The sequence below is a fragment of the Diachasma alloeum genome, unplaced genomic scaffold (genome assembly GCF_001412515.2).
Source record: "Diachasma alloeum isolate Michigan unplaced genomic scaffold, Dall2.0 Dall_scaffold_00289, whole genome shotgun sequence".
Classification (NCBI taxonomy): domain Eukaryota; kingdom Metazoa; phylum Arthropoda; class Insecta; order Hymenoptera; family Braconidae; genus Diachasma; species Diachasma alloeum.
Window position 1 is genome coordinate 317821 of NW_021680428.1, and position 16827 is coordinate 334647.

Sequence of the window (16827 nt, forward strand, 5' to 3'; positions counted from 1 at the left end):
CCGCTCTTTCATTTGAGCCCAAAAAAACATTCATATCTTGTCTGACATCTCTGTTACAAACTCTGGTCATCAACTCTGGTTTTCAGTTGAAATTGGAATTGTTAATTTACACAATAATAGGATTGCATTGACGATTTTTTCTTAACTCGCAAAAATCTTCAAACAATTTGCTATCGATTGGTCATAAAATTTTTTGTAAATAATGAAATAGAGGGGATAACGCCTTTTTTTTCAGAGGTGATTTTTCAAAAATTTATTTAAAAAAAAGTGCTAACTAGCAAATGTTTTTTATTAGCTCGCAATTATCTTCAAAACTACTTCAATGAGGAAAAAAATAAAAATTTGGAATATCTATACATGAGGGGCTAATTGATCGGATCTCGTGTGGGTGTGTGAAATACGGAGTATTATTCCAAGTTCCAGAAGTCACGTATTGAGGGCGCAGCGAATAGAGACTCGGTGCGCGCCACCTGAGCATTAAATCAGAAAACTCAAGTTGTACGAAACAGTCCTAAATTTCCCGAGTCTCGTCAACCGCTGGTTTTTTCGTTCTGTTTGTGTTGAATTAATTAATTATTTCGGTTGGATTAATTTATTAGTGAAATCAAAGCTAATGGCCACCTCTGAGTGAAATTATGTAACTATTTGAGTGTTTGTCTTAACAAACCGAAGGTGTAGTCCCGATTTGGTGGAGATGGCGAGGATTTGAGTGGGTTTTTGGGAGACATTTGAGGAAACAATTGAGAGAGATTAATCAGAATGAACGTCAATGTTGCAGGATCGAGCTCAAAGGTGAGAGATGACAATTCTGTAATGGGGGAGATATATTTTCGTGGATATTTGATTACTGAGGATTTATCGTATAGGGAATAGTTGTCGAGGATGAGCTGAAGAGACGGGGGTCCTTCAGAAAAATATTGCCAGGTGGATCTGGTGGAGATTCACAGCTCAATACCTCTATGAAAATGATCGACCGTCCTGATGTGGCTGGAGGCACTAGTGAATACGTGGTTTATCTGCAAGAGTACAGTATTTTATCGGAATAGTAAGGATTTTTAATGGTTTTTGACTAATAACCCTGCGAAAAGGCCCGACATTTCCTTCCAAAGTCACTTATTACTGCGTTAATCCAATATTTCCTCAAATAAAATGAAAATCATTTGCTCTGCTGTATTCCTCGTGTTGAAAAACTGGCCAAAACTATTAAATTCTCAATTTTCACCAGTAACGTCCTCCAGAATCAGGATCTGCGGGGGATTTACGTGATTCCATCAGCAGAGAATTCTTTCTGTACGTCAAATAATCAAGAATCGAATAAAAAATTGAGATTACTCCAATCACCCACAATAATGAGACTATTTCGATAATTTTTCAGTGTGGTTTGGAGTGTTATTCATACGTCAAGGATTCTATCAGGGTGGAGTCTTCAGATTTACAATGACTCTGCCTGAGAATTTCCCGGACGGTGGATGTCCCGTACGTAATTAAATAAACGAATGAGAATTCATGCCTAAAGTGATAGAACGAGATTTAGACTTGACTCTATTTGAATATAAATCTCAGAATGAATGGAAAATGTAGAAAATCTGATTGAGATCTCTGTCCAATTCCGGATTTAATCGATCATGAATTAATTATTGATCTTTCTTCGCAGAAAGTTGCCTTTCAATCAAACGTCTTCCATCCACTCGTTTATCCAGAGACAAACGAGCTCAACACATCAGCAGGTTTTCCAGAATGGAAAAAAAACAACAGGATATATCAATTAGTGCAATTTATCGTTAAAGTGTTCACTAAAGTTGATGGCAAACTGCCGTCAACAAATTTAGAAGCATCCACGCTGTGAGTAAACCGTCAAATCATTGGAATGAGGAAAATCGACTAATATTTATTCATCTACTATTTTTAATTATTTAAAATTGATTATGAACCATTGAAAATTGCTGTCTATCTCCTCACTCCACGATCGAGAAAACCGCGACATCAAATTTATCAGAAAACAATAAGTTTCCCATTTTTTTTCCTGCAGATTAAATAACAATGTAGAAGAATTTCGTTCTCGCGCGAGAAAATGCGTGCGAGAGAGCCTAGACCACGTATACGATCCTCCAGAGACTGAGGACACTCACTACATAAAGTTCACCTCTTGGGATCCCGAGATACATGAGCCAATTAGACAAAAAATTTACGAACCAAAGGTGAATTTCTCTCCTTCACTTCTTCACAAAAAAAAACTGCAATTTCACGCATCTTGATGATTTTATTCTTTTTACAGAGACAAGAACCGGAGAGAACGCCCACCGGATTTTCCTGGGTCCAGCCTGGTTCCCTCCAACCACTATCGAAGCTCGAAGAGCCGAGATAACGGTTGTAGCCCGTGGGTAGGTCACAATGTTGAAAAAAATACTCTAAATTACACACTGCTTGCCTTCGTACACTTAAACAAAGGAACGGATAATAAATATTTTTATAAAAACTTACAAACTCAATAAAGATAATTGGATTACTGCAAAATACGAAGGTGCATTCACTCAAAGACCATTGGATTTATCCTTCATTTGGAATTGTTCCCTGGAATAATCAACCCTTCAAATAACGCCTTCAATTTTGTATTTATTACCAAAACTAGATGTTTTGAGAGAAAATTGCAAGAAAGTTTTCTGTCTCTGAGAAAACATTTTGGAAAATAATGAGATGTTAAAGAGTTTAAAGATTAGTATTGTTTAAAGTTTAAACTTTAAACTCTCCCAACGTTTCATTATTTATCCATGAAAATGAATGACATCGTAAATTTGTGAAAATGTAATTTAAAAAAAAATAGGAATTTCATGACATTCTCCCTTATGGAATGGAACTTCCCTCTCCTGTTGTCTTCTACATGGACTTCCACCCCTTCTACATGGACTTCGCATACTCCTCGCACCTCTGAACAAGAACAGACTTCACCCCTGTAATTCCCATGTTGAGAGCCTTCAGTATAGCCCTCAACTGAGGCACCCTATACTTGTTAAGGTCCCCATAAACCATCCTCTCAGCAGTTTCCCTATCGTACCTCAACACCTTGTCGACCCGGCCGGTATCATCCTCCTTGGTGTTGGGAAAAATCTCAAAGAACGAGTCAATGAGGCCTCTCTTACTGAGGTTCCTCTGCAGCAGATCCACCGCAGGTTTCGTGAAGTCCTCAAAGTTCGTCTCCTCGTCCCAGACCTCGTTGAGAGCCAGTGCCAATATGTACTGCTGCTGCTTCGAGACTCTTGGATTAGGAAATATCGCGGGGCTGTAGACAATCCTGAACTTCTTGACGACCTTCTCCATGATCTTCAGCTTCTCCTCATCATCGAACACGGGTTTATCAAACGTATACTTCTCGAATAAGTCCTCCATCGTCCTGTTGATCTCCTCCCTGAAAGGTATTCGAAAGAAGTAGAAACCGTGGTCCTCAGGGCATGGCCACATCCTGAATAAATACGTTCTCCCATTGGCTCGGATTGTTGCTGCGCAAATTGCCATTACTCCTGCAATTAAATTAATCCCAAATGGTCAACTAATATCAACTGATTTAATTAATATATTGCACAGTCCCAATAAATATTCATCCTCTCATGCATTTATTCTGCCAAAATATGAATTAAAACAAAACATTTTGCAGTAAAAAACACAAACAAAATAATCAACAAAATAAAATAATCTGTAAAATTAAATAGATTAAATTAAATTGAATATGACGAACCTTTCTCCTGGCACTGCACCAACAAAGCAGCGAAGAGCTTCGCATCACCAGGAGGTGCCCCCTGAGAAAGTCCCAGGAACAAGGCAGGAGGAATGTGATACCAAGGAGGCTTTTTCAAAGCCTTCTCGAACCTCAGGATCTCAATCCCCTTGGGCTTGAGTTTGGTCAGGTTCTTGGATTCCTGCAGAGTCAGGAAGATGTCTCGTCCCCCCACGTGCTGCCACTTCCTGATGCTCGAGTTGCTGATGTCCTCGTAGCCATCATCATCATTTTCATTCGTCTCCCCATAGTCGAACAAATCGTCGATTTTCTTGTAGTGGAAGTAGCTCTCGAGGGGCTCATTGGTCCTCTTATCCATGGCGATCTTTTTGAGCGCAGGACGAGTCTTGGTGAACGTCTGGAGCTTCACTTTCATCAGGACTTTCTCGCCGATCCTCAGCTCTATCTGCCCCAGCTCCACGTGCTTCCTCATTACCTCACGTTCGATGTCGATTGGGAATGACCTTTTGGGCTCCACTTCGCTGTCACTCGCCAGCATCTCCAGCTCTTTGTAGAAGAGGTCGAAGCTCCAGTCGCCGAAACCGATGACCTTGAGGCTCACGTGGATGTCCTTCAGGTCCTTGGCGAGGACTCGAACTCGGTGTCTGGCCTCGTGATCCTCGAGGAGGGGATTGTCGTGGCAGGTGATGAGGTTCAATTGACGAGTTGGCATTTTTATTTTTATCGAGTCGAAGGAACGCGCCGCGTGCAGAAGCACCTGGGGGAGGGGGTACGCCTTCTCGGAGGCGATGCCCGCGTAATAGGGGAGTCTGTGGTCCCCTGAAATGGAAATTAAACTCAAGAAAAGGAGAAGTGGAGTTTTCGCTGAATATCTCGGAATCTGAGGGAGATACGAAAATTTTTGTGATGACCTTTTTTGTAGAGCGCATTGAGGGCTGCAAGAAAGGTCATGACGAAAATTTTGCTATCTCCCTTTGATTTTGAGATATTCCGTGAAAACTGGTCGGTAGTCAAAAATAATAATTCTCTTACTTATGTGCAAGAATTTTTTGAGCATTTCCACAGTGACTGGCCCGAACTCCAAGAGCGTCAGAATGTTCTTGGTTTCAGGATCACTTGCGGTTGTGGCGAAGAGCACTAAACCCATCCAATCGTCCCTGTTTCGAATGAGTTTTTGCCTCAAAATTCTCTCGTACATCTGCAACAAAAAATAGTTAACAAGAGTCTTTCCGCGAATTCTCGACAACGGCAGAGTGAAATTCCCCAATTGTTTTTTCCTTTTGAAGATATTTTTTCAAGCTTCAAAATGAGCCCTGATTCATTGAATTCGTATCGTTGAGTCAAGAGATATTGCCGGACAAAGCAGATCAAAATGTGGTTTTTGACGCAAACCCTGCACTTTTTTCATTTTTAATCGATAAAATAGCGAGAAACTTACCGCAAGAGCCTGGAAGAAGTACGTCCCCACATCCTCCCCACGATCCTCATGCATGTCCTCGGTGCCATCGACAATAAACAGATTCCCAGAGCGAAATGTGTACTCCGCCTCTGGGTCCTTATGTCGACTTTCCTCAGTCACATCCATTTCTCCTTCACATCCACCAGTTCCCGACTAATTACCTCTGACTACTCGTTTATTTACGTCTGACGAACACCGACAGACCTTGAACAAGCTCTAACCTGTGCCGAGGCGATCAGCTGATCGACGCGAGTCATCTCCCGCCAGAAACCACTCGCCAGAGTTCGCCACCAATAAAAATACACGCGAAGTTCACCACAGCTTTGATAAATAATGTTCTGATAAAATTCGACTGAACTCTTGATTGAACGCATCTTCTGCTAGCGGAGTTGATTAAAATGCCTCGAGGAGCTTTATTGGTTCTGGAGGGTTGTGACAGGGCAGGGAAGTCAACTCAAGTTAAAAAACTTGTCCAGGCGCTCAATGACATGGGAATTCCAGCAGAAGAGCGACGATTTCCTGGTGAGTTGACTCCACAGCATTTATCAATGCCCCAGAAAGTGTCAGAACAATTTTTCTCAAGACCATTTTCATTAATTTATCAATTAATTGAATTAATTGAATTTTTTTATTTTTCATGGGAATTGTTTTCGCTGAATATCTCGAAATCTGGAGGAGATAGCGATGTTTTTATGAGGAGCTTTTTTGTGGCTCTTACTGTGCTCTACAAAAAAGCTCATGATGAAAATTTCGCTATCTCTCGTGAATTTCGAGATATTTGCGAAAAATTGAGGTGACCTCAAGTGAAATTGAATTATTTTTTTTGTAAATTCACTTTGGGGAACTGTTTATAATTGTCTCGAGTGGATTTCCCTTTTCACTAGGTTTTTTATCATTTTGTAGATCGAAGCACAACAATTGGAACAGTTATAGACCAATTCCTGTCGAATAAGAACGATTTTCCACCCGAAACAATTCACCTGCTGTTCTCAGCGAATCGATGGGAGTGTGTGGCACACATGAAAAAGGCCCTCGAAGCTGGAACGACATTAGTAGTTGATAGGTACGTTAAAAAAGAAAAGAAATTTCACTCTAAATCTCACAAAATTTCATTTTTTCCCTCAAAATTAGGAGAATGAGGAAAATTCATGAAAAATTAATTCTGGAATTAATTTTTCTTCAACTTAAAAAGCTTGTAAATTCCTTCTCATTCATGGAGAAATAAATTTTTATCAACTATCTTTGATTTTTTTACAGATATGCAGCTTCAGGTGCTGCCTACGCAGCAGTATCAACACAGAGGAATTTATCCTGGTGCAAGGAGCCCGACAGGGGTCTCCCAGCCCCAGATTTCGTCGGTTTCTTGGCCATTGATGATAACGTCCTGACTACCAGAGGTGGCTGGGCGAATGAACGCTTCGAGAAACGAGAATTCCAACAAAAAGTGGCTGAGAATTTCCTCAAATTGAAAGAAGACACGTGGAAGATTATTCAAGCGAATCAAAAAGTCGAGGATGTCCACAATGAGTTACTGAAAGAGGCTTTGAAAATCATTAAAAATGTTCAGGGTCAACCCATCAAAGAACTCTATGAGTTGTAAGAAAAAATGTTTCTGTTAAACTTCAATTGTTTTTCGAACGAACAAGGAACTAATTCCAAAAATCTTCAATGTTTTTGTAAATGCATTAATTATTTTGGTAATTCAGCATTCCACAAGACTACTTCTACATCTAACGAAATTAATTGTTCATCTATTCAGGAAATAGTTCAAATAAATTCAGCAAATTCCGCAAGACATTAAGAATTGAATTATTCCATCCTGTCTGGTTCTCCCCTCAATCAACTGTAAACCGCACTAATTACAAATGAAAAACCCTCTCAATTATCAAAAAACTCGTGTATTTGTCAAACGTGTAATCAATACAAAGAAACCTCAAACCCTGCTCTCAAGAAATATAAAAAAAAATCAGCAAACTCAAAAAAAAACTTTGAATAATCATAAAGACAAGCAACTGTCCAGTCTCCCCTCGCCCTCAATCACTAAACAATCCTATGCACTTAGAAACACCTTCTAAATTCTAAATCTCAATAACGTCCAAAACTTCGTGAGAAACGTTCAACGTTCCCACCTGGAGCAATCTCAACTCAAAAACAAAAAGAAAAAAAAGATAAACTTTGTACTTTCCTCGCGCCAAATTCTAGTTGAGCAAGCCTCTAACACTTCTTGTAGGAGCACGAGGGTCCAGGGGTCTCCTCGCTGCAGCCGAAGCCGCACGTCTCCTCGCTCTTGACCTCGATCTCAGCGGAGACCTCAGCCCCAAAGTTCCCCCTCTTGTCGTCCCCCTCTTCGAAGTTGTAGGGCCCAAAAGCCGGAAAATTCTCGAAGCACTTGGCCCAATTCTCCTGCATCTGCTTCTTCTTGTCGGGCTCGCCCTCGTCCTGCCCCTCCCTCCTCCTCTTCCCCCTGTAGTAGTTGATGGGCTCGCCCTCCCCCAGGAGGTACTTCCCCTGGGAGAAGCCAGAAGTCTCGCTCAACCCCTTGGCCTCATTCAGAAGATCTCGAAGCAGAGAAGCCGCCTCGATGCTCTGTTTGCTGGACTCCGAGGTGTCCTCGTCATCGAAGAAGCTGGAGATCTTCCTGGAGGGATCACTGGCCTCCAGATCCCTCAACTTCTCCTCTAGCTCCCTGGAGGCCTCCTGCAGAGCCGACTCAGTCGAGTAACTCGTCTTCTCCAGGACATACTGATCCTGAACGACTGGAGTCGTTGTCAGGGCCCTCATCTGGGCGAGTTCCCCAGGATCATTGTCCCGAGCCTCTACTTTTATCATCGTCTCGATGATGACGGTCTCCGAAACCTCCAGGGGCTGACCCTCTGAATCTGCGATCGTGTTATCAACCGAGAAGTTATTGACGATTATTTCCCCGGAAATTCCTGCCTTATCGGTGACGTGGGGGAGGGGTGGGGGGGCTTCCTGGGTGGAATCGTCACTGAATACCTCGTCAATCCCGTTGTGACCCCCAACGTCTGCTGGTCCTGCAGTATTCCCCTCGGAAATATCTTCCTTATCCTCCAACTCTGAGTCCTCTGGTTCTTTATCAACAGCCTCCGTCGACTCGTCGTCCCCCAGCCCTTCAGATGGTACAGCTTCATCGTTACCATCACCCCCTGCTTCAGCCTGCTCTTCATCAACTGTTGAAACGAAATATTTAATTCGTTCATCAACGAAAGCCTCAGCTGTGAGCGTTCTCCCCTCAGCCGAGGTGTCAAGCACCTCCCCGAGTCCTGAAGCCTCTCTGGACGGGTCACTGATGAATTCAGCAGCCAGGGCAGCCCCCGGGGACGCCCCATCCTCAACCTCAACATTCACAAGAGGCGTGAGAACAGCAGTTGAAGAGTCATCTTCATTCCCCTCGTCTTCATCATCATTTTTTACTGACGAAGTGGAGAACGAAACGTCCGCTGATAGTCCACTGGTCCTGGGAGGGGTTCCAGGGGCTTCCACTTCCATCGACGAAGACACATCGACTTCCTCGTGGTGATCAGCTCCCCCTGACGAGTCGGGAACCCCAGAATCGACGGAGTCAGCAGCTCTGGCTGATGCAGTCCCCTCTGGATCCTCTCCAGGGGCGAGAGAGTTATCCAGAGTCGAGTCGAACTCTTCAGTCATCGTTGACTCACCCCTGGAGACACTGTTGAGGCTCATTGTGTCCTCAAACTGGACGATGGATTCACTAGCTGCCACCAGGGACGAATCATTCTCGAATAGTTTTCTGACTGGAGTGGCAACATCATCGGTTTGGTTCAGGGAAGTTTCTGAAGACAAGCAGTTGATGGAGGAATTAATTTCCTCAGCAGTTCCCGAAGGATTCTCACTCTCCTGGGGGGGCTCCTGGGGGGCGTCAGCGTCATCTGCCACTGGCATCTCAGCTTCATTCACCTGATCACCAGAATCTCGATGGGGATCGTCACCCCCATTTGCAGAAATTCCCACAGGAAGTCTCGCCTCCACAGGAACTCTCGCCTCGTCCTGGCCCTCATCAGCATCGTCGAGTGGTCTCTCCAGACCCCCGAGTCCCCCAGAAGTGCTCGGCTGAGACTCAGAGCCCTGGAAATCCTCCACAGGAATCCTCGAGGGCTTGAGATTGAACTTGTGCTTGACGTTCGTTAAAAACCTGAAGTCGTCCCTCAGAGGGCCCACAGTCTCCCCCAGGTGATCGTCAAAGGTGACGAACCTCTCGAAGGGCACCCCAGTCTCCAGTCCCTCCCACTCGGGGCACTCGAAGCTGGTGAAGGAGTCGTCATCCCTGAATTTAGTCCTCTGGAATCTTACGACGATCGTTTCACGTGGGAGTTGGAGCCACGTGTTGACGAGTGTCTCGGAGATCTCCTGAGGTGTCCAGTGGCTGGCGTCGGGCGAGCACAGCCTCGAGACGTAGGATTTACGGTACGACATTTTGATGGAGTGGGCGACGTCCTGGCGGAGGGGCTTGAGGTGCGAGGGGAAGCGGTAGGGGAGGAACACTGGGAGGATGTGGGTGAGGTGCACCAGCTTCAGGACGTTTATGCGAGTGCGACTCATGAAGAGGAGGATCACCCGATTGCTCTCCGCTATTCTGCGGTTCAGCATGAAGAGGTAGGCACTCAGGATCTCGTCGGAGATCCTCGATGAGGAGTTCTGGATGTACGTGTAGGTCTCGTTGTCCTGCGCTGGGTAGGGGCCGCAGACCAGGGGCTTCTGCTTCTGGGTGGCTGTGGCGTTGCACACCAGGAGGATTGTCGTTTGGTGCATCGCTGGGGTCGTCAGCTGGAGCTTCAGGGTCGACATGTCCACTGGGGCGTCTGGGACCTCGTCCAGCTGCAGCTGGGAGCAGGGGAGGAAGTCTGTGTACATCGTCAGCTCGTCCAGGTGGTACTGGTCCTCGTAGCTGTACTGGTTTATCAGCCCTCGGATCAGCGTCACCCAGGTGTGGAAGTCGTCGAAGAGAGGGCCAACGCCCTCCGAGAGGTTTGTCGTGAAGTGGTAGCGCTTTAGGAAGAGCGTCAGCCAGGACTCGGAACATTTGAACGCTGAAATTGCGGGGTCAGAAAGACAACTGTTCGTTTTCGCAAGGGGATTCGGGGTTTTTTAGGTCTACGTCGAAGTGTTTTGGGTGGGCAAGTGGGTCGCGATGTCTAGTGAATGTAAAAATGATGAAAGAGAATTTTTTTTTTTTAATTAAGAAGTCGTTTTGGGAAGGCATGACTTTAGGAAGAGTATCAGCCAGGACTGGGGACGTTTGAAGGCTGCCAGTTTGGGGTCAGAAAGACTCAAGTGTCTCTAGATCGAAAAATTTTTTATGAATAAAATGGGTCTCGATATTTAGTGAATGGAAAAATGGTGAAAGAAAATTAATTTGTTTTAAAAAACTGTGAATTCGCTTTGGGAAGTCATGACTTTAGAGAGAAATGCCATGATATATCGTTTATAAAACTAGAGAATGTGAGAAATCACCACTGAAATCTCGTAAAATGCATCGAATATATATTGAAAGTATGATATTGAATCCGGTGAACATTTCCGCATATATACACACATATTTCACCCATCGGAAGATGGATCTTCCGTTCCATTTTATGCAGAAGTTACCCAGAAATCGATAATTAATAGCACATCTGGCCCCGATTTTTCATTCCCGAAAATCATCAATCTTTATTCTTTTCGTGAATATTTATGGATTATAATAATGTCTGTGTTCTCGTGGGGTTCAGCCAACGGACCCAGTTGTCACCGGCTTTCAACCGGAATTTTCAAGGCTGTTGTAGTAATTCAGGTGACAAGAGGTAAACACGAGATTATTCAATATTTAACAATTGAATTGTGAAAAATTGGCTTACTCTGTACTTCATTAGACATCTCGTTTATTCGAGAAATCCCCTGTTGTTTATTTTCAATCATTCTGATCACATTCTCACCAAAAATGGCATCACTTCACTTGGAATTAATTATTAATGACTTTATAAATTTTTGCTTCTCTCCAAGTGCTTAATTATCTCGATAATGAGTGGTCCTACGAAAAAAATCCATAGGACATTTTTTGTGGGAAATTTTGTCGGCTATAAAAAACATTCTCTGCCATTTCCTCCTAAACCCACTCCTTCCCGAGATAAATCGAGATGAGCGATTTGGGATGTGATTTTTTTTCTTTAATTTCTCAACATAATTGATAACTTTAGGACTCACAAGCCAAATTAAAATGCCTGACTAGTTCATTAGCCTTTTGTCCATCATAAATTTTACTATTCAATTTATAAATTCACATTTTATAAACTTTACTATTCAGTACTGGACTTCCCAAACATAAAACGAAAAACATCGATTTTTCCTTCTCTCTAAGTCTTTAATTATCTCGATAATGAGTGGTCCTACGAAAAAAATCCGTAGGACATTTTTTGTGGGAAATTTTGTCGGCTATAAAAAACATTTTATGACATTTCCTCCTAAACCCACTCCTTCCCGAGATAAATCGAGATGAACGATTTAGGAAGTGATTTTTTTTCTTTAATTTCTCAACATAATTGATAACTTTAGTACTCACAAGTCAAATTAAAATGCCGAATTCATTAGCCTTTTGTTCATCATAAATTTTACTATTCAATTTATAAATTCACATTTTATAAACTTTACTATTCAGCAGTGGACTTCCCAAACACAAAACGAAAAACAGCGATTTTTCCTTCTCTCTAAGTGCTTAATTATCTCGATAATGAGTGGTCCTACGAAAAAAATCCGTAGGACATTTTTTGTGGGAAATTTTGTCGGCTATAAAAAACATTTTATGACATTTCCTCCTAAACCCACTCCTTCCCGAGATAAATCGAGATGAACGATTTGGGGAATTGGTTCATTTCCGTTCTATTCCTTTTTTTTTAATTTGTCAACATAATTAATAACTTTAGTACTCACAGGTCAACTCAAAATGCCTGACCAGCTCATTAGCCTTTTGTCTCAGGATATCCCTGTTCAGAGGTCCATTGGTGGCATGCTGTATGCACAGCCACTTCAACAACTCCTCTTTCATGGCATCAGTTACTCTACTCTGTGACCTCTTCCTCCCCGACATGATCAATCTCACTCGTTAACGACTGTTTCATGAAAATAAAATAAAATAACGTAATTCGTGCGATATCGAGAGCCGGCGGATAGATGTTTACGGTATGCGTGACGTGTGAGGACTCGATCGTAATATTCTCTTGTTCCGCGCGTTCAAAAACAAAGGACCAACGCTCGACTGTACGAGTACGCGTCGGTGGCGTCTCGATGCGTTATGACTTTTCGACGGTTTCAGAACGCCCCTTTATCGCGAAAATTTTTTCTCTCTTTCAGTTTCACGTGCCGGAGAAATTCCGAGAAGGCCCGTGTGGCCCATCCGCGTTTGTAAACAAAAAAAAATCTAAATAGAGTCGGAAATTCGAGTCGAGTGACTGTGCGCGGGACAGAATGGGTGGCGATGAATTCCGGGGGTCGTTGTGTGTCATTATTTTCATTCTCTGATTGTGATTATTAATAAGTGAAGTGGTGGAGGGGTGAAATGTGTGGGGAAAGAGGGGGAGAAAACAGAGGAGAGCAGATCCAGTGGATTTTGTAGGTTTTGTTTGGTTTTCTTTGTCAATGCACAATTGTGAGAGTCGAAGGGCATTTTTTGTGGAAATTTCAGAGGCTAGACGACAAATTCAATGAGATTTTCATGAGGAAACACTCGTGCTTGAGATGAAAGAAAAAATAGCAGATTCACATCTCATTGAATCTTGTTTTAGGAAAAGGGGAGGAAAAATGGATCTGTTTAATCATCAATATCTCCTGACCTGGTCCTGCCGCGATTGGGATGGGTCAGGGGTCATTTTGAAGCCCGAAAAAAACCCTTTGAAATGAAAGAAAAATTCTTGAATTTCACTCTGCCAATCTGGAGATATTGATGATTAACCGCAGCTCATTTTTGCCTCTTATCTCGTTTCGTCTCCTCTCGGAGATAATTGCGTAATTAACTAGATGTAAATGGATTGACTAAATATTCTTCCCCAAAAATCCAAGAAAATTCTTTGCCACCCCTTCTTATCCAATTAATTAACCTTTAATCTTACTTCCGCAGGTGCACCCAACAGTTAATCGACGCAACCCCTTCGCTGAGACCTCAATTAACAAGACCAATTACCGATAAAGGAAGTTGTACGGGTCGCAGTGTATACAAGTGAGTAATTTCAGATTTTTTTCTTGTTATTGATACGACAACCGACGTCGATTAATAGGTATCGATTTAGTGACACAGCCGAGTGAACCTCGCCCCGGAAGATAAAATAAAAAAAAATCAACGTGCAATTTTCCCACGTCACAGCTGCAAATCATTTATTTCGGATTGATTGCGAGTTATAACGAACACAAATCGCTGCAACTATCTCACTCCATTCTTTTTTACTCACTACCGTGTCGGAGTGAGCGTGGATTAATTCAGATGTATCTCTCGTGTCCATTCCCTCCCGAATTAATGACCCTCTCGATTGGCAATTGAATTCTTTCGTCGCGCGTTCGTTTTTCTTTATATTTCTCTGAATAAAAATATAGGGGTTGTGAGGGGAAATTATTGCGCCACGTCGTCCTGGCGTTGGAGTCTCATTTTTTTATTTGAAAAAATACTATTTCGAGAAGTTTTTTTCCAATTTTTTCATTTTTTTTCTCCTTTCAATTTTCCTTTTTTCTAGACTTTTTCCTTTTTATGTGACTTTTCTGTGTTTGGTGCGTCTGTGTACAACTCTGTAGCCCATATGGCATTATTATACCAAAGTTTCACTAATTTAACTTTATTTTTGTTGATAAGGGGTCAGGAGGGGAAGAAAATCTAATTTACAAAAGACTCCTCAACCCATTATTACCCAAAAATTTGTCCTATTTTGCCTTGCTCACCCCATACATCTTATTCTTTCAACTCTCCTTTCCATCGAATCATGCTGAAGAGGGGAAAGAATCGATCTTAATCATAAAGAATCGCGGAAAATTGTAACATGAATCATCCAAATCTCCCCCCCTTCCCCTGAATTTTCCTGAAAATACCTCGGGAAAATTGAGGCTTCAGCGTGATGGTCAAGGTGGGCGTAAGACTTCCTGGTACTTGAAAAATGACCGGTCCTTAATGGCTCCGGAGCCATCCACCGATATTACAAGAATCGATGAGTTCTCCCTCGGCCAAGCATTTTGACAAATTGATCCCTCCAGTTCTTGCGCCATTATTCTCATTTCACCGACTCGAGAGATTCATGCATCAATCCCTCGCATGTGTTCCATTCCGACTAGTTCAATAAGCGAGGAATGAAATGACTATTCGTCAAAACACCAATGGCTACACCGGTAATTGTCACTGTCCAGGCGAGAAATTCTCAGCTTTTTTCCCTATTTCTGAATTTATCGCCTCTATTATTTTTTCGTGGTACATGAATTGTTTCGTCTGGGGGTGCTCGACGTGGATAGATGAAGAGACCGCTGGGTAGAGTATATTTACGGGTATGTACTGAGTCGTTCCAGACACGAAAGCTCCTTGTACGAAAATTTGAACATATTCCCGAGCTCTGGGGAACGGTTCATAATTGCATCCTTGACTTTTCTATTTATCTCGCCGACACCTTATGTTTTAAAGATGCACCAGGAGAAAGTCACTTGATAAATGGCATTTCTTGAAACGAAAAACTCTCCTCCAATGATTACAAAATTTCCGGACATGAGTGATGAGATTTTTTTTATTAAACGTTCTGAACAATTGCAGTTCAATTTGCGTACATATTTTTCGTTATAAAAATGAGATCATGTGAACTACTCATGTGATCATGTGATCGAGAAGAAACTCGTTAATTATAACAAGAGAGTGATGAGAGTGTTCAGTGAATCATGAATGTCTTTAAATGTTTTGCAGGTAAGTAAGACTTGTCTCAATATTTTTCCCCATCACTAGTAAATCAACAAAACGTCTCGAGCATTAACTATTAATAAAAAGAAATAAGACGTCTCAGGAAGGCGTCAGGTCCATGGAAATGTCCGCTCGCGTCATAAACCCCAAATGTGTCTAGCCCCCAAGAAAATTTCATCTGGCATTCGTGATGAATGCCGACACGTCCTAGGCCCATCCCCGGAGTCGGTCTTCCCTCAATTCACTCCACCTCATTTCATTCGGTATTACCATGACCATAGCTATTGTGTTATTCAGACCGACGCGGAGTGAAGCTGAGGGCTTTCACTGAAAGGTGATATTTGCATTCCCTAATGTTCAGGTAATACGACATTTCCGTATTGTTCCATGCACTCCCCCTGGAAGTGATCCAGTTCCGTTCTTATTGAAATGAGGGGGTAGAGCAGTCATTAATTTTCACGAGAAAATTCATGCCGCAAGTTGTAAAACGCGATAGAACAGACCCAGCTGATTTTCCTTATCTCGTTGAATGTCTTTATCACTTTTATTCTTCTCGAGGGCTCTCCCTCATCGGGAGAATAATTTAATGTCTCGGGGCTTTATTTACTGTCCTCTGTGTTTTGCGAACAGCGTGAATCTGCAAAAATATGAATCTGCACATTTCATTCATGTTTATCCAGGGAGGACAGATAAAAACACCCCTGTGTGTCCTCATGTACTTCAATAATTCATTCTACATGACGTGGAATAATATTTAACAACAGGTAACCAACCAACCACCTCACGACATGCATCGAACCGTGTAATATCGCCTGTGTATTGCGCTTGAAAACAGGTGGGGAGTGTACGTTTACTTAGTTTTATCCACGACATGACGTAAAGGGTACAGGGAAAATTGAGAAACAGGGGTGAGCCACGGAAACACTCTGAGGAAAGTGGAATAACTTGGGAGGTGAGTTGCAGGCTCAGAGCTTTTGACGAAATATGCTGTAGCAAATATGGAAATGGGGGCGCTTGGTGGGGATATTGTTTTAGCGTCGGGTAAATCTCGGAGGCTATTCGTTTTTCAATTTCGTTAATGACTGGCATTTTTTAGGACGAAAAATGATGAGGTTTAGGTGATCATCCCATTAGATTGACGATTTAAATCAATAAAGTACTGGAATTTATTCATGCATGTGACGTTTTTTGAAATTCGTGTTGAAGAATACAGAAAATCTGTGAAGTTTAGTTTATTTTTGTCATCCCATTAAATTCACGAATTAGATCATTAAAATGTTGAAGCATTGAGAGAACAATTGTTGAATAATTATTTTTATTCACTGAATGACGGAAACATTGACTCCCTTTGGTCAATTCTAAAAAACGTGTTTTCCAATTTTTTATATTTTCAATAATCACAGTGATTTAATTGAATTATTACTGTTTACATTTTTTTATTCAATTCATACATGTGACGTTTTCTTAAAAATATTCTAAAGATGACAAAAAATTTATAAAGTTTAGTGTTGTCACCAGGAAAACATCGACTTCCCTCAATGAATTTTTCTAAAAAACATGTTTTCCAATTTTTCATATTTTTTAATAATCACAGCAATTCGCTTCCCGACACTTTTGTTTGTTTACCCACCTCTCTTTACCCCAAAAAATCGATAAAACGTCGCACTATTGCACAATAGTTTTGTATCGTGTGATAACTAATGACTC

At 42.1% G+C, this 16827-nt stretch overlaps 4 protein-coding genes across 4 annotated transcripts; 2 read left to right on the forward strand and 2 right to left on the reverse strand.

Annotated features, from left to right (window-relative positions):
* Positions 1-496: 496 nt before the first annotated feature.
* LOC107039000 (protein crossbronx homolog) lies at positions 497-2516 on the forward strand. Its single transcript, XM_015258412.1, has 7 exons — positions 497-792; positions 867-1045; positions 1226-1290; positions 1376-1476; positions 1655-1842; positions 2030-2198; positions 2276-2516. Exons 1-7 carry the CDS (start codon positions 760-762, stop codon positions 2363-2365), a joined length of 825 nt encoding a protein of 274 aa, XP_015113898.1. The 5' UTR covers positions 497-759; the 3' UTR covers positions 2366-2516.
* On the reverse strand, positions 2241-5487 carry LOC107038998 (X-ray repair cross-complementing protein 6). Its single transcript, XM_015258411.2, has 4 exons — positions 5169-5487; positions 4763-4928; positions 3731-4549; positions 2241-3515 (listed from the first exon to the last, which is right to left on the reverse strand). The coding sequence occupies exons 1-4, from the start codon at positions 5313-5315 to the stop codon at positions 2896-2898; spliced, it is 1752 nt and encodes a 583-aa protein (XP_015113897.1). The 5' UTR covers positions 5316-5487; the 3' UTR covers positions 2241-2895.
* On the forward strand, positions 5334-6984 carry LOC107039001 (thymidylate kinase). The gene is made up of 3 exons (XM_015258413.2): positions 5334-5711; positions 6093-6252; positions 6447-6984. The coding sequence occupies exons 1-3, from the start codon at positions 5588-5590 to the stop codon at positions 6787-6789; spliced, it is 627 nt and encodes a 208-aa protein (XP_015113899.1). The 5' UTR covers positions 5334-5587; the 3' UTR covers positions 6790-6984.
* An 87-nt stretch (positions 6985-7071) lies between these two features.
* On the reverse strand, positions 7072-12683 carry LOC107038996. Its single transcript, XM_015258409.1, has 3 exons — positions 12383-12683; positions 12135-12313; positions 7072-10258 (listed from the first exon to the last, which is right to left on the reverse strand). The coding sequence occupies exons 2-3, from the start codon at positions 12289-12291 to the stop codon at positions 7404-7406; spliced, it is 3012 nt and encodes a 1003-aa protein (XP_015113895.1). The 5' UTR covers positions 12292-12313; positions 12383-12683; the 3' UTR covers positions 7072-7403.
* Between the last annotated feature and the right edge of the window lie 4144 nt (positions 12684-16827).

Bases quoted from the DNA above. Each gene is read 5' to 3' on its own strand.
- LOC107038998 (XM_015258411.2), bottom strand. From the start codon at position 5,315: ATGGATGTGACTGAGGAAAGTCGACATAAGGACCCAGAGGCGGAGTAC. The intron at 4,550-4,762 runs GTAAGAGAATTA...TTTCCATTTCAG, and splicing joins CAAAAAATTCTTGCACATAA to GGGACCACAGACTCCCCTAT. The intron at 3,516-3,730 runs GTTCGTCATATT...ATTTAATTGCAG, and splicing joins GGTGCAGTGCCAGGAGAAAG to GAGTAATGGCAATTTGCGCA.
- LOC107039000 (XM_015258412.1), top strand. From the start codon at position 760: ATGAACGTCAATGTTGCAGGATCGAGCTCAAAG. The intron at 1,291-1,375 runs GTACGTCAAATA...ATAATTTTTCAG, and splicing joins ATCAGCAGAGAATTCTTTCT to TGTGGTTTGGAGTGTTATTC. The intron at 1,843-2,029 runs GTGAGTAAACCG...TTTTTCCTGCAG, and splicing joins AATTTAGAAGCATCCACGCT to ATTAAATAACAATGTAGAAG.
- LOC107038996 (XM_015258409.1), bottom strand. From the start codon at position 12,291: ATGTCGGGGAGGAAGAGGTCACAGAGTAGAGTAACTGATGCCATGAAA. The intron at 10,259-12,134 runs GTGAGTACTAAA...CCGCAATTTCAG, and splicing joins CAGGCATTTTGAGTTGACCT to CGTTCAAATGTTCCGAGTCC.
- LOC107039001 (XM_015258413.2), top strand. From the start codon at position 5,588: ATGCCTCGAGGAGCTTTATTGGTTCTGGAGGGTTGTGACAGGGCAGGG. The intron at 5,712-6,092 runs GTGAGTTGACTC...ATCATTTTGTAG, and splicing joins AGAAGAGCGACGATTTCCTG to ATCGAAGCACAACAATTGGA. The intron at 6,253-6,446 runs GTACGTTAAAAA...ATTTTTTTACAG, and splicing joins ACGACATTAGTAGTTGATAG to ATATGCAGCTTCAGGTGCTG.